Consider the following 11,419-nt stretch of genomic DNA (forward strand, 5'->3'; position numbering starts at 1 on the left):
CAAGTTTCGAGTAATCTATTTTAAATTAGCTATATGGAATGAGTGTAAAACTTCAAGGTCTTTGTGGCATAAAACCAGGAGAGCTAGCTTCTGGAGGACAGCATTGGAAGTCTATATCCTTCCCCTTAAATATTTCTTCTCAGTAAATACTGTCACAGTTCACTCAATTTGTAGGAGGTCTCTAAACACCTAACAGTATTTCCATGACTTTTTTTCCATCTGTTTGCATACACCTGTCTTCTAGTACTCGGTCAAGATAACTCTCCAAATGGCTGCTTTCAACTTTAAAGTGTCATTAGTAAAGATTAGACACTCAAGCAGATTACACAAAAACTAAGGGCAATGAATGTTTCCTTTAAAGAATCTATAAAAATCACAAGAGAAGCTTTGTTCAATAGTCTTTTATTTCAAAAACCACACTTGAAGTTAAAATACACATTCCTAAACAGTTTTGATTCCACTATGAAAATGTGAAAAAGTTGCTTCCTTTTTATTGAATTAACTGAAGGATATGCAAATGTCTAAATTCTATTAGATCCTATTTAAATACCATACCAATTAATTGTTTTAATAATTACGTAGAAGTTGCTTCACAAATACTAGTAAATCCATTCCTCATTCACATTTTTAAATCAACTCTCACTCTTGAAAACATTCCGTCAGCTTCATTCACACCACAAACATCTATTCTGCTGAATAAAACCAGGTAAGGAACAGTCTTATTTTATTCTTAGTTTCTTGCCATTGAGTTCAATGGTTTAATTTTTTTGGTTACCCAGAACATCCAAGAGCTTATGATATACTTTATTATTAAGCTCAAGGTGTCTGTACATAATTTGTTTCACTTTATCTGTTGAGTTACTGTTTTACCTTAAGCCAATTCAATCTCATTTCCAGCAGCTGTACTTAAGGCGTCTGGTATTTCACTGCTGGGTTCAGAAGCTTCCTCATCATCGGTTAGATTCAAGTTCTTTTTTAATTCACCACCATTCCGAGGGTTCGGCTCTTTGGGGGATTCTTCTTCCTTGTTAATGCTGTTCACACATTCCTCATGTTGGGGCTTGGCAGACATTTCAGTGGCCTGCTCTGCAGGTGGAATCTCAGGAGGACCATTCTGTTGTTGATTCTGTTGCACCTGCTCAGGAAGTTCAGCAGACTCCACTAGCTTTTCTTTGGGCTGCTCTGCAGACTCTGTCGAGATATCTTTTTTGCCTTCTTCATTCTGAACCTCCGTGTCCACTGCCTGAACACTTTTGTTGCTGTTAGCACAAGCGTCCTTTGCATTGACCTCTTGATTAGCTGTGGTTAGTCCGATTTCAGTTTCTGAGGTCATCTCTTTGACTGCCTCACTCTCAGCAGGGGAGGGAGTACTAGATTCTTTTTCATGCATTTCAGAGACCCCATCTGCATGGCTATTGACAGCCTTCTCAGACTCGATGGCATACTCTAAGGTTTCATCTTCAGGGAATTCGTTATTGGAATGAGACTCTGAAATAATTATTTCTGGTATAGTTTCAGTTTTCAGAGCTGGGGTTGTGTTTTCTTTTGGCTGTTCATTTAAATTGGCACAAACAGTATCTTGGTTTTTTAGTTCAGCCTGGGCAAAAGCAGTATCTTTTCCTGTATCTAAACTGGAATTTAACTCATTGTTCTCAACTTCTTGGGACTCACACATGGTTTTTTTGTGCTCGGCATCTGGTACTTCAGATTTACATGTTTCTGACTTTTTTTCTGCCCCTGTTTGAGCCTCTGTGGAATCGATACAGGTAAAGTGGGCACTGTTGGTGACCTCAGGAGATGCATCTTGGGCATTTTCAGTAATGCTTTCATTTTTTGTAGCAGATGATTCTTTATCGTCTGTGCTTTCTGACTGTTGCTGGAAAATTTCTTCTGAAATTTCTTTAACAGAAGGGTTTTCATTGAAAGATGAAAGAGCTTCTACTTCAGTTGGTTTTCCATCTTCAGTTTTGTTTTCATCTTCAGCTGTTGGGACAGGTTCTTGTACTGGATCCGAAATAGGCACAGATGTGTGGCTGGGCACAGAATGCGATTCCTCATTTGCAGCCTCTGATTTACTAGCCATTTCCTCAGGGATAACATCCTCTGATTTCACCACAGTTTCCTGTGACTGGGTGTTAATCTCCTTTTGCATGTTTGGAAGTTCAGATTCAGCTTTGGGATATGAACTGCGATCTGCAGTTTTTGGTGCAGCTGGCAGTATGTTCTTTTCCTCTTCTGCTGAGGCCTTGGTGATAGGCTCAGTTTTGTGGATTTCAGTATTTTCCAAACTGGTTTTGGCATTTGTAGTTTCTTCAGATGCTACAGAGGAGCTTTCTGGTGTCACACCAGTAAGAGGGGAAGCACTTTCTGTTTTTCCAGTCTCCTCCCCTGAACATTTTCCTACTTCCTGGGAGGCTTCTTTATTTTCTAAGTTAGCATCTAAAACTGGGACAACAGTCTCTTGTAGTTTTGGAGTGATTTTCTCCTCTTCTGTTACAGGCATGTCTTTTGACTTTTCCATAGGAGAAATTTCAATACACTGGGAGTCCAACACTGGATTTGGTGAAAGTGGATCTCTTTCTTCTACAGGGGCCTGCTGTTCTATTTTCATGCCATTTGCATCTGGGCTTTCCTGTGCTTCTTGGTTGATGGTTTCATCAGATTCCTTTTCCTGCTCTGAGTTTTCCTCTTTCTTTGCAGATTCAGGCACAGTCTCTTTTGATTCGGAAGCAGTTTCCTCTGTAGGTTGAGCTGCCCTATTTTCAGTCTCCTTAGTGTTGTCTGCCTGGCCCATTTCCTGTGTTTGATCAGTTTTGGCCTCCTTGATTATAGGCTCTTTTTCCTTTTCTTTTTCTTCTGTCATTGTGACTTGTGCCACTGTGTCTTGTAGTTCTGCAGCAGCAGTTTCCTTTGCAGGTTCAGTACATCCATTTTCTGTCTTGGCTTCACCTTCTTGACCCATTTCCTGTCTTTGAACAGCTTGTTCCTCTTCAGCTTTAGGTTCCATCTTTGATTTCTCCTCCAGGGTTTCTTTGGAAACATCTAATGTGCTGGTGTCAGCTGGCTGTTCAGCAGAAGCTGCCTGTCCTTCAGTTTCAGTTTTGCTCTCGGGGGCCTCATCTTGTTCCACTTGGCCTTCTGCAGTCTCGCTTTTTTTGTTACTTTTTGGGTCACTGACATCGTACCCCTTCTTCTTCTTACTCAGCTTACCTCCCATGTTTCCTAGAAGCATTAAAGCAGAATTATTTCAAAGAGTGAGTTTGTGATTTTGACTGCAGTCCACTGGCCCAAAAGAAACCAGATGTAGTATCTACCTACATCTAACATCTAACTCTTCATCTGTTAAACACAATGTGTATCTACACAAGCCAGTTTTTGAAGACAAGCCATTCAGGAACTGAAGTGGTACTTCTTTTTGCTCACCATTGACTATTTTAGAATATCATAATAAAGGGAGCTGTATTTGCCTTATTCTGGAGGATAACTGTCACACACTGGATAGTGACGCAAGTGTATCAGTTGACTTGTGAACTAGGCATAGTTTTAGATAACGTTCTCCACAGAAGAAGCCCTTAAGGGTGTAGAACCAACCATAGTCGTGGTATGTCCCAGTACATTTTTTAATTAGTAGTGTTTAATTACTGGCTAAAGATTATCTTCTGGTATTAATTTCAGTACCTACTGTATAGTTTCAATTAAAGAAAAACAATCAGAAGAGCTTGCAGCCCCCTAGGACCAGTGCTGGTGACCCTATTATCAGGTAGTGTACCCTGCTGCTGGGACAGTATTACAGTATGTATAAAAGGAAAAAAAACAAAACATGTTTTTCTGGTACTTTTCCTCATTGTAAACCATGAGAGGAAGTGTGGTCAAGTGGAACGAAAGCCTGCTCATGCAGCAGAAAGAAAAAACTGAAACAAGTGGATGTGAAACAGCACGAGGAGCTAGACATCACGTGTTAAGACTCAGGGGTTAGCTTTTCGGTGCCAGTCTCCTGTAAGAGCAGAGCTTATCTATGCCACCTTGTCATTTTTCTACATGCACTTTGACACACTGTTCTAGCATACCTTAGTGCAGTAGAGAAGCCACTTTTCCTCATATCCATACTGTATATACTTTACATTTTATAGATTTTTTTAAAATATATATTTTATCAGTCTAATTTATAGAATTACACGGTTTCGGAACAATTAACAGAAAATTCAAATATATATATATAACCAAAGATGAATATTAGGCTATTGCATTATCTAGATTTTACGTCGCGTAAATTGTTTTATTAAATAATTACCTAATTGGCTTACCACTGCTTTTTCAATCGTAGAAACAGAAATAGCGAAAATTAAAGTAGGGCAAATTGGGAATATAAACCCGAGGAGAAAAAACGCCTTCACAACCCGTCTTGTTTTATGCCCTCAACACGGAGGAGATAGTGGTGTGCATTTGCTTAATTCCGAACTAAAAATAGCTAAAATTGGTGGAATAAACGTGCCCGTATCCCAAGCATACCAAAATCGACATTCAGTAACGTATCACGATAGCATGTTTATATTTGACTTTTACTAAATCAAACACTGTCGTTCAACTCAGTATATTAATTCACCATGTAAAGATGCATCGACTTCTGGCTGCGGCAGGAATTGGGCTGTGCCATGTGTAATGGGAGCTGTCCCTAGTGCTGCATCGGGACAGTCAAGCTGAGCTACCGGGTATTGAGTGAGCTGTGTGGAAATTACTCCAGATCCTGATATAGCTTAATTACTGCTACCAGTTCCCTATTGTATCCCCAAGAGTTATTATATGCGTAGCTACTCTATTCAAATGGGACGGCGCTAAAGAGTGCCAATTAATTTAATTGGCTGGTTTGTTTCCCTGGATTGGACATATTGAGTTCAATCGGTTTAGTTAGAATTCTTACAAATTGCAGCCTTAAAACGACATTTTTCACTCCTAAAGCATTAATGGGCTTTATGAACCCAACAGCTAGAGGAGAATGAAATGTCAGCTGCACAAAAGCGCCGGAGCTGAATGCAGCATCAGCTTCCACATTACCAATTCTGCGTCTGCAAGCTGGGAGACAGATACTGTACGTGACGAAATAAACAGGTTTTAAATGCATTCACTTTAGTAACGCAAACCGCGCTGTCCTGCAAGGTCTGTCCTCCGTTATGTGCTTGTTCTTAAGTGGACGACAAAACAAAGTCTAATACCGCATTAAAGAAATACTTAACAACCCTTAAGAGCGTGCACATTCGTACAGTAAGCCAGTACAATGTCTTTAACTTTTTGGTCAGGTTTAAGATGTTGTTCTGCCCAGCCATTTTAATTCAAGTTAAATCCTCCAGGTTAAAGACTAATCAGACTTCGCAAACCAGCCCAGTTACCGGCGAGTTGTAATGGTAAATTATGAACTTGGTGTTAAAACACTATTCTACATAAAAGGGGCAAACGACACGCCCTAAATCCCCAAGCCGCCCCCCTCCGGAATGAGAAACAAAAACCAAAATCGGCAGTTGTACCAACTGAAACGATAAGCTACTTCAATGTCCCCTCCCCCTCCCGGTTCGCGTTCAACGCCCCAGAAGCAAACGACCAGCGGAAGCCCTAAGTAATGCTGGTATGCGCATATAAAAGGTGTGAAGTTTGAAAGGCATCTTAACACTTAAATCCACAGTTATTCATAACCCACCAAGGCAGTAGAAACATATCCACTCTTAAAGACAACGGATAATCCAAATTCGGTTTGAACAAGTGGCTTGTTCCATTGATTGGATGGTGTGCATTTGATTAGCTAATCCTCTGACCTAAACGATTAGCGAAATGCATACTGATGTATAAGAGAACCAGGAACGGTCGAGGTTAACATTTTTCCTCATGACTCAGAATAACGCTTTGTAAAACTGGTCAAACCGGTCAAATTCATCAGCTGTGAAAACAACATCTAGCCGTATAGATATAAATTACGTCTCTAAAATTGCCTTCATTGATACCGGATGCCCTCTTCTAATAAATCATGCAGCAGCTGAAATCAGTGTTTCTGTGTTACACAAACATTCGCATGTATTACAACGTTTCACGGAGTTATAAATGTACTGAACGTCTTAAGAAACCCCTTTTCGGTGCTCAGAGGCAGAATACGCCAAGGTATAGCCGGTGGTCACAAAATGCTGAACTGGTAAATCTGCTCATCTGTAAGAAGCGAACACGCATGGCTGGAGAACAAAGGGGCGCTAGTCGGACTCCCCCAGTTCAGTGCCATTATCTGCTACCCCCCAGCCCGCTGCCCCTTTCCTAACTCGCCAAAATGGTATAAAACACAGCCTGTTTTCAATGCCGTTTTTCGCTGAAGAAGAGCTCTGAAACCCCACCTGGTTTGTTGGTTAGGACGAAACGCCGAGGAGAGACCCGAGGCTTTGACGCGCTCCCCAGCAAAGCCGAGCACCGACTGCGAGCGGAGCGGAGTCGAGACTGACAGCTGCACCCGGTCACGCTCCCTCCCTGAGGTACAATCCAGGACTGCGCGGCTTCTCGCAAACTTCCCCTCCTCTTTACTTACTATTTGCTAGACATCTGTCGCTAACAAAATCTCTCCTGCCTTCCCCCGTTGCACCCCTCCCATTCACTACATTCCTCCCCCCCCCCCTCTCGGTGCATATTTCTCTAGATTAAATGGGGTTTTACTCGTTTTGAGAATAATACCCTCATTTTTTTCCTAAGCAATTGCTATAGCAACAGTCTTTTGTACATCAAAGTTACCGATTTAGTTTTTTTCCACTCCCCCCCGTAAGCGTTTGCATAATTTGTCAACGTACTGCAGCGACCACCCCCCTTGGCCGAGGAAAAAAAAAGAGGAGAAACAATTGAACTCTGGAGGACCATGAATAGGTTCGCTGCCATCAAGACTAAAATGAATTTCCTAGGACTTTGTGAGCTATTACAATGTTAAAGAACTTTCATTCTTGTGGAATTAAAAACGTACATGTGCTGCTTTGCGTAAAATGAATAATTGTATTTCCATCAAGTCATTTCATTCAGATCCCTTGACGAATTATTTCGAATCCCCCCCTCTAAAACTGCTATTAACCGCGCTTTAATAAATTAGAACTTTATTTTTATGAGCCCTTTTACATGTACCTTTACTCTGTCAATATGGGACTCTGGTTAAGTAAGCAAATCCCTATGTCATTAACCTTCAAAGTTTCTGATTTACACACTGTTCAAAACCACTTTCTTCCAATCTTTTGACGTGTTCCAAAAAAAAGGCTGGTCTGAAGGCTAAGATAACAGTTCAGATTGTTTTTTTTTGCCGGGCGTTCTGGGGGCTTGTTCATCAAAGCAATGCACAACTATAAAAACATGAAACCTGAACATATCTGAGGATTGTTCCTACAAGAAAAGGCCAAATGTAAAATAAAGATTTAAGTAATAGGAGTGAATCCATGAGCTGCATTTCAAAAGCCTATAAATTAACAGCAATTTATAGGAAGCTCCAGTTAAGCTTAATTTTAAGTTTGAGTGGAGTGTCCAGAAAAGCACTATAGACGTGTAAGCAATTATTATTATCACATAATTATTGCACTGTCTGGGACATATTTCAAGGAGAGCTGTTTTCCAGAACAGCTCCAATTGTAAATAATTGTTTTTGTCTTCAGGCAAAACTGATTTTTGAAAGTGATGTAGTTCTGTTGCGCAGCATTGCCTTTTTATAATGGTGATGCATTCTTACAGAGGGCTGGGCACATCCCCACACCGCAATATTGAACCACCTTTCACTCTCACTTATTTTCCTGGTGGTAATTGACAGCGTTGCTGTCAATAAAGGAATGAAAGGTGGCTCATTTTTGTTATGGCTTTGCGTCTCCAGTATGTCATTTGTTAAAGAAGACTTGGCCTGGACCCTGCTTATGAGGGTCTACCTATCTTAAACGTTTCTAAACCCTGGAACGCAATATAAATGGCTGCAGTTTAAAGTCTGGAAATGTTTTATGCTGGTGCTGGATATTTCCAACAACGTTTTTAACTGGTCGACAGGAGGCTTGTCACCTTCAAGCCCGATCTTGTCACGTCTCCGAAGTTACGGAAAGCTTTGCCTGGTGAGGATTAGGGTGGGAGACCATCCATCTATATCCTTTATCCAAGAGCCAAAGGGAAGCCGGAGCCTATCCCAGCAAGCAGCAGGTGCTAGGCAGGATACACCCTGGACTGGACGGGCAAGCATATGCGCACGCACACTCACACCAGGGCCAGATTTTCCCAGAAGCCAACTGACCTACCAGCATGCCAGGCCAGAGCAGTGGCTCTGTGGTTAAGGATCTGCGTCGGTGGCTGGAAGGTTGACGGTTTGTATCCTGCGGCTGGCAGAGGAATCCTACTCCGTTCGGCCCCTGAACCCTTAACCCCAACTGCTCCAGGGGCGCCGTATATATGGCTGACCCCGCGCTCTGACCCCAAGCTTCTATCTCCTCATCTGTGTGCCTGTGTGTCTCATGGAGAGCAAGCTGGGGTATGCGCAAAGACAAATTCCTAATGCAAGAAATTGTATACGACTAATAAAGTGATCTTAAAGTGGGAGGAAACTGGAGCACTCGGAAGTAACCCATGCAAACTCGGGAAGAACATACAAGCTTCACGCAGATAGCAGCCAAGGAATTGAACCCAAGGCCCCAGAGAGGCGAGGCACCAAAACTCACCACTGCGCCACTGTGCCAAGGACAGTAGACCTCAGAGGAGAACTTTGTTTAAAACAACATAAATATTATCACAATGATAACAGATTGTAACAACTCAAACATCTCTAATTTTCCTCATCTTCTTCACTATGGTGAAACAGAAAAACCAAATCCGCCCAAAAAAGATGAACAAAGCCCAAAAGGAAATTCATAGTTTCAATGGTTGCATATTGCACCAAAGCTGCATTAAACCTGCCCCATCTTTATATTTCTCATTAGAGAACTGACTAGACCTATTAAATGTAGAAAACGTTACTCTTGTCATTAACAAATACAATTATCTAAACATAGTAACATTCTCAAGATGCCAGTAAAATATTTAGAATATAACATTCAATAAAATTTTGAATATGCCAAAGTGAATAAAATGTTATAACTCAGAGAATTCTACCCTGTGTCTCGGTATACTGACCTACCATAGGAAGTGTTGGAGAAAATACTTTCTTTTTAGATTAAACCTACTATAAATGCACAAAATTATTGTTGGCAATTATTTATGTGTTTCAGGGCAACAAACCACTATAGATCCTAGATCCTCCAAAAAATGCGTAATTATTTTTGTCAGAATACTTGAAAACCAAATACTTCATCCTACATGTTTGGTTATTATACAGCTCCAAACTCCAAACTTTTATGAAATGAGAATGTCCTTCCCATGGGAGTTTTCAGTCAATGAGTGTATAAAAAAAACTAGGTACTACGCATTCAATAATGAGTTCATTAGGTTTCCAGGGAGGGGAAATGTATGCTTAAAAAATAACATCATTCCCACCATTACCTAGAACAAGACAGGCACATCACCTGAAAAGTGATTTACAGGGGAATATAACAATGTATCACTATTTGATTTTTGAACAGATTTATTCATTTATAGCTTCTTGTTTAGTATGTTGATCAGTAGTTATGCACTTTACAGTTTTATTCATTTATAGCTTGGTAAGTACTAGGGTTAATTAGTGCAACCAGAAGCTACACTAAGCTAAGTACATTTTTATTCACTTACCTTTGGACAAAATTACAATCTATGCTGTAGTGTGTCAGTGGAAAGTGACTGAAAATGAAATAATTGTATTCATGGGATTCCAAAGGCCCCTAAAGGACATTGTGTAGGAGGGGACACCCTAATTCCTCAGTTAACCGTTATGCTCCAGCAGTTCCACTACACAGTAGATCAGGCAAAGTAGTTAAATTAACCAATTAAATTAAGAGGCAGACTGGAGGAAACTGGAGTCAACATCCCTTCTCCTCCAAACATGGAAACTTTAAAGACCAAGTAGTCAGGACCACTATTTCCTACAGCAGATCCCCTGGTCAGGGCACTGGGGCATTAGTTGGAAATTCAGGTTCAGTGGAGAGAGACCAATAATAGTTAAAGTGGCTTTTCTTGTAAGTCTCTATTCCCAGTACTGACCAGACCCAGCTTTGCTTAGCCTCTCACAAGGCTATCTGACAAGATAAAGACACCAGGATATTGGCGAAATGACAGTCTCTTTTGTCTGAGTTTTATGTAGGTTTCTATTTTAAGATTTCTTGAAAGTAGCAGATTTTTAGAAGAAAACCTGTAATATGATGATAATTTAATATCAACATACTGGCTAGCTTACATTAACAAAAGATCTCCTCCACTCATTCGTTTCATTCTGATTCTTATTTTGGACACACTGCTTTCTGGTGGCTTGTCTGCGTAGTTACACTGAAATGTGAGCTAACATGAGCAACTAAAACATTTTATTGTACCTTATAAAAGATGTAGTATTTGTGCGGAAACAGTTGTGAGGTCCTGCATTAAACTAGAAAAGAAGGAAGGAGTATGTTGGACCCTTTTAAGGATGAAATTTCTCTTGCATTTTCATTTGGATACCCTAATCCCGGCAGATGGATTCCTCGTTTTTCTTCTTCAGGCAGGATTCTGTCGTGAGGAAGTGTGTGGGATGGTCAAGTTTCAGGAACATGTGCATGACTCCGAGTTCTTGGCATACTAACACTCCCCAGAGAGAATCGGCCATCCACCTTTAGTCGGTAGCCGTGGCAACACTAGGCCATAAGGAAGGCCCTATGGGAATTGTAATAATGGGGTACCACAGCTGTCTGCCACTTTCAGCACAGACAACAGCCTGTGAGGCAGGTGTGTTCAAGTGTCTTTCAGTAATCACAGCATTAATTCTAAGGGTGAGATAATGCACTCTATTCTCTGAGTTGTTTTCTTTTCAGTGTTGGGTTTTTATCAGTTTTTCTTTGTTGGATATACATGCCAAAGTGGACCAAGCACATACCAGAAACAGCGTTAATGAGAGCGGGGTACATGTGTGGCGTTCATTATGCTTCACAGCTGACTGTACATCAGTGAAGAGAAGACAATATTCCCGATTTATTGTTCAAAAAGAATCCCAACTACTTTATTTTTTCTATTCCATATCATAATTTCATACCATAGTATCATAATAGTGTTACATTTCTGTTTTTTACGATTAAAAGGATTTAACATTATGGACTTTTTTCAGAATCAATACTTGCATCTCTCACAAAATTAGAAATAGTTATCTCTTCATGTTAAGTTACCTACAGTAAAGCTATTTATTTGGATGTTTAAGGACTATTAAAATCTTACTATGATAAAAGTATCTGAGTATTAATATTTTGTGTCTAAAGTTTTTTTCTCCATATAAAGCACTTTCTCCTCATCTACTATC

General features: G+C 40.4%; 1 protein-coding gene across 1 annotated transcript; it reads right to left on the reverse strand.

Annotated features, from left to right (window-relative positions):
* Positions 1-386: 386 nt before the first annotated feature.
* LOC148644468 (uncharacterized) lies at positions 387-6,564 on the reverse strand. Its single transcript, XM_088613873.1, has 2 exons — positions 6,369-6,564; positions 387-3,222 (listed from the first exon to the last, which is right to left on the reverse strand). Exon 2 carries the CDS (start codon positions 3,215-3,217, stop codon positions 872-874), a length of 2,346 nt encoding a protein of 781 aa, XP_088469999.1. The 5' UTR covers positions 3,218-3,222; positions 6,369-6,564; the 3' UTR covers positions 387-871.
* Between the last annotated feature and the right edge of the window lie 4,855 nt (positions 6,565-11,419).

Source organism: Lepisosteus platostomus, chromosome 20 (genome assembly GCF_059453375.1).
Source record: "Lepisosteus platostomus isolate fLepPlt1 chromosome 20, fLepPlt1.hap1, whole genome shotgun sequence".
In the NCBI taxonomy this organism is placed as follows: domain Eukaryota; kingdom Metazoa; phylum Chordata; class Actinopteri; order Semionotiformes; family Lepisosteidae; genus Lepisosteus; species Lepisosteus platostomus.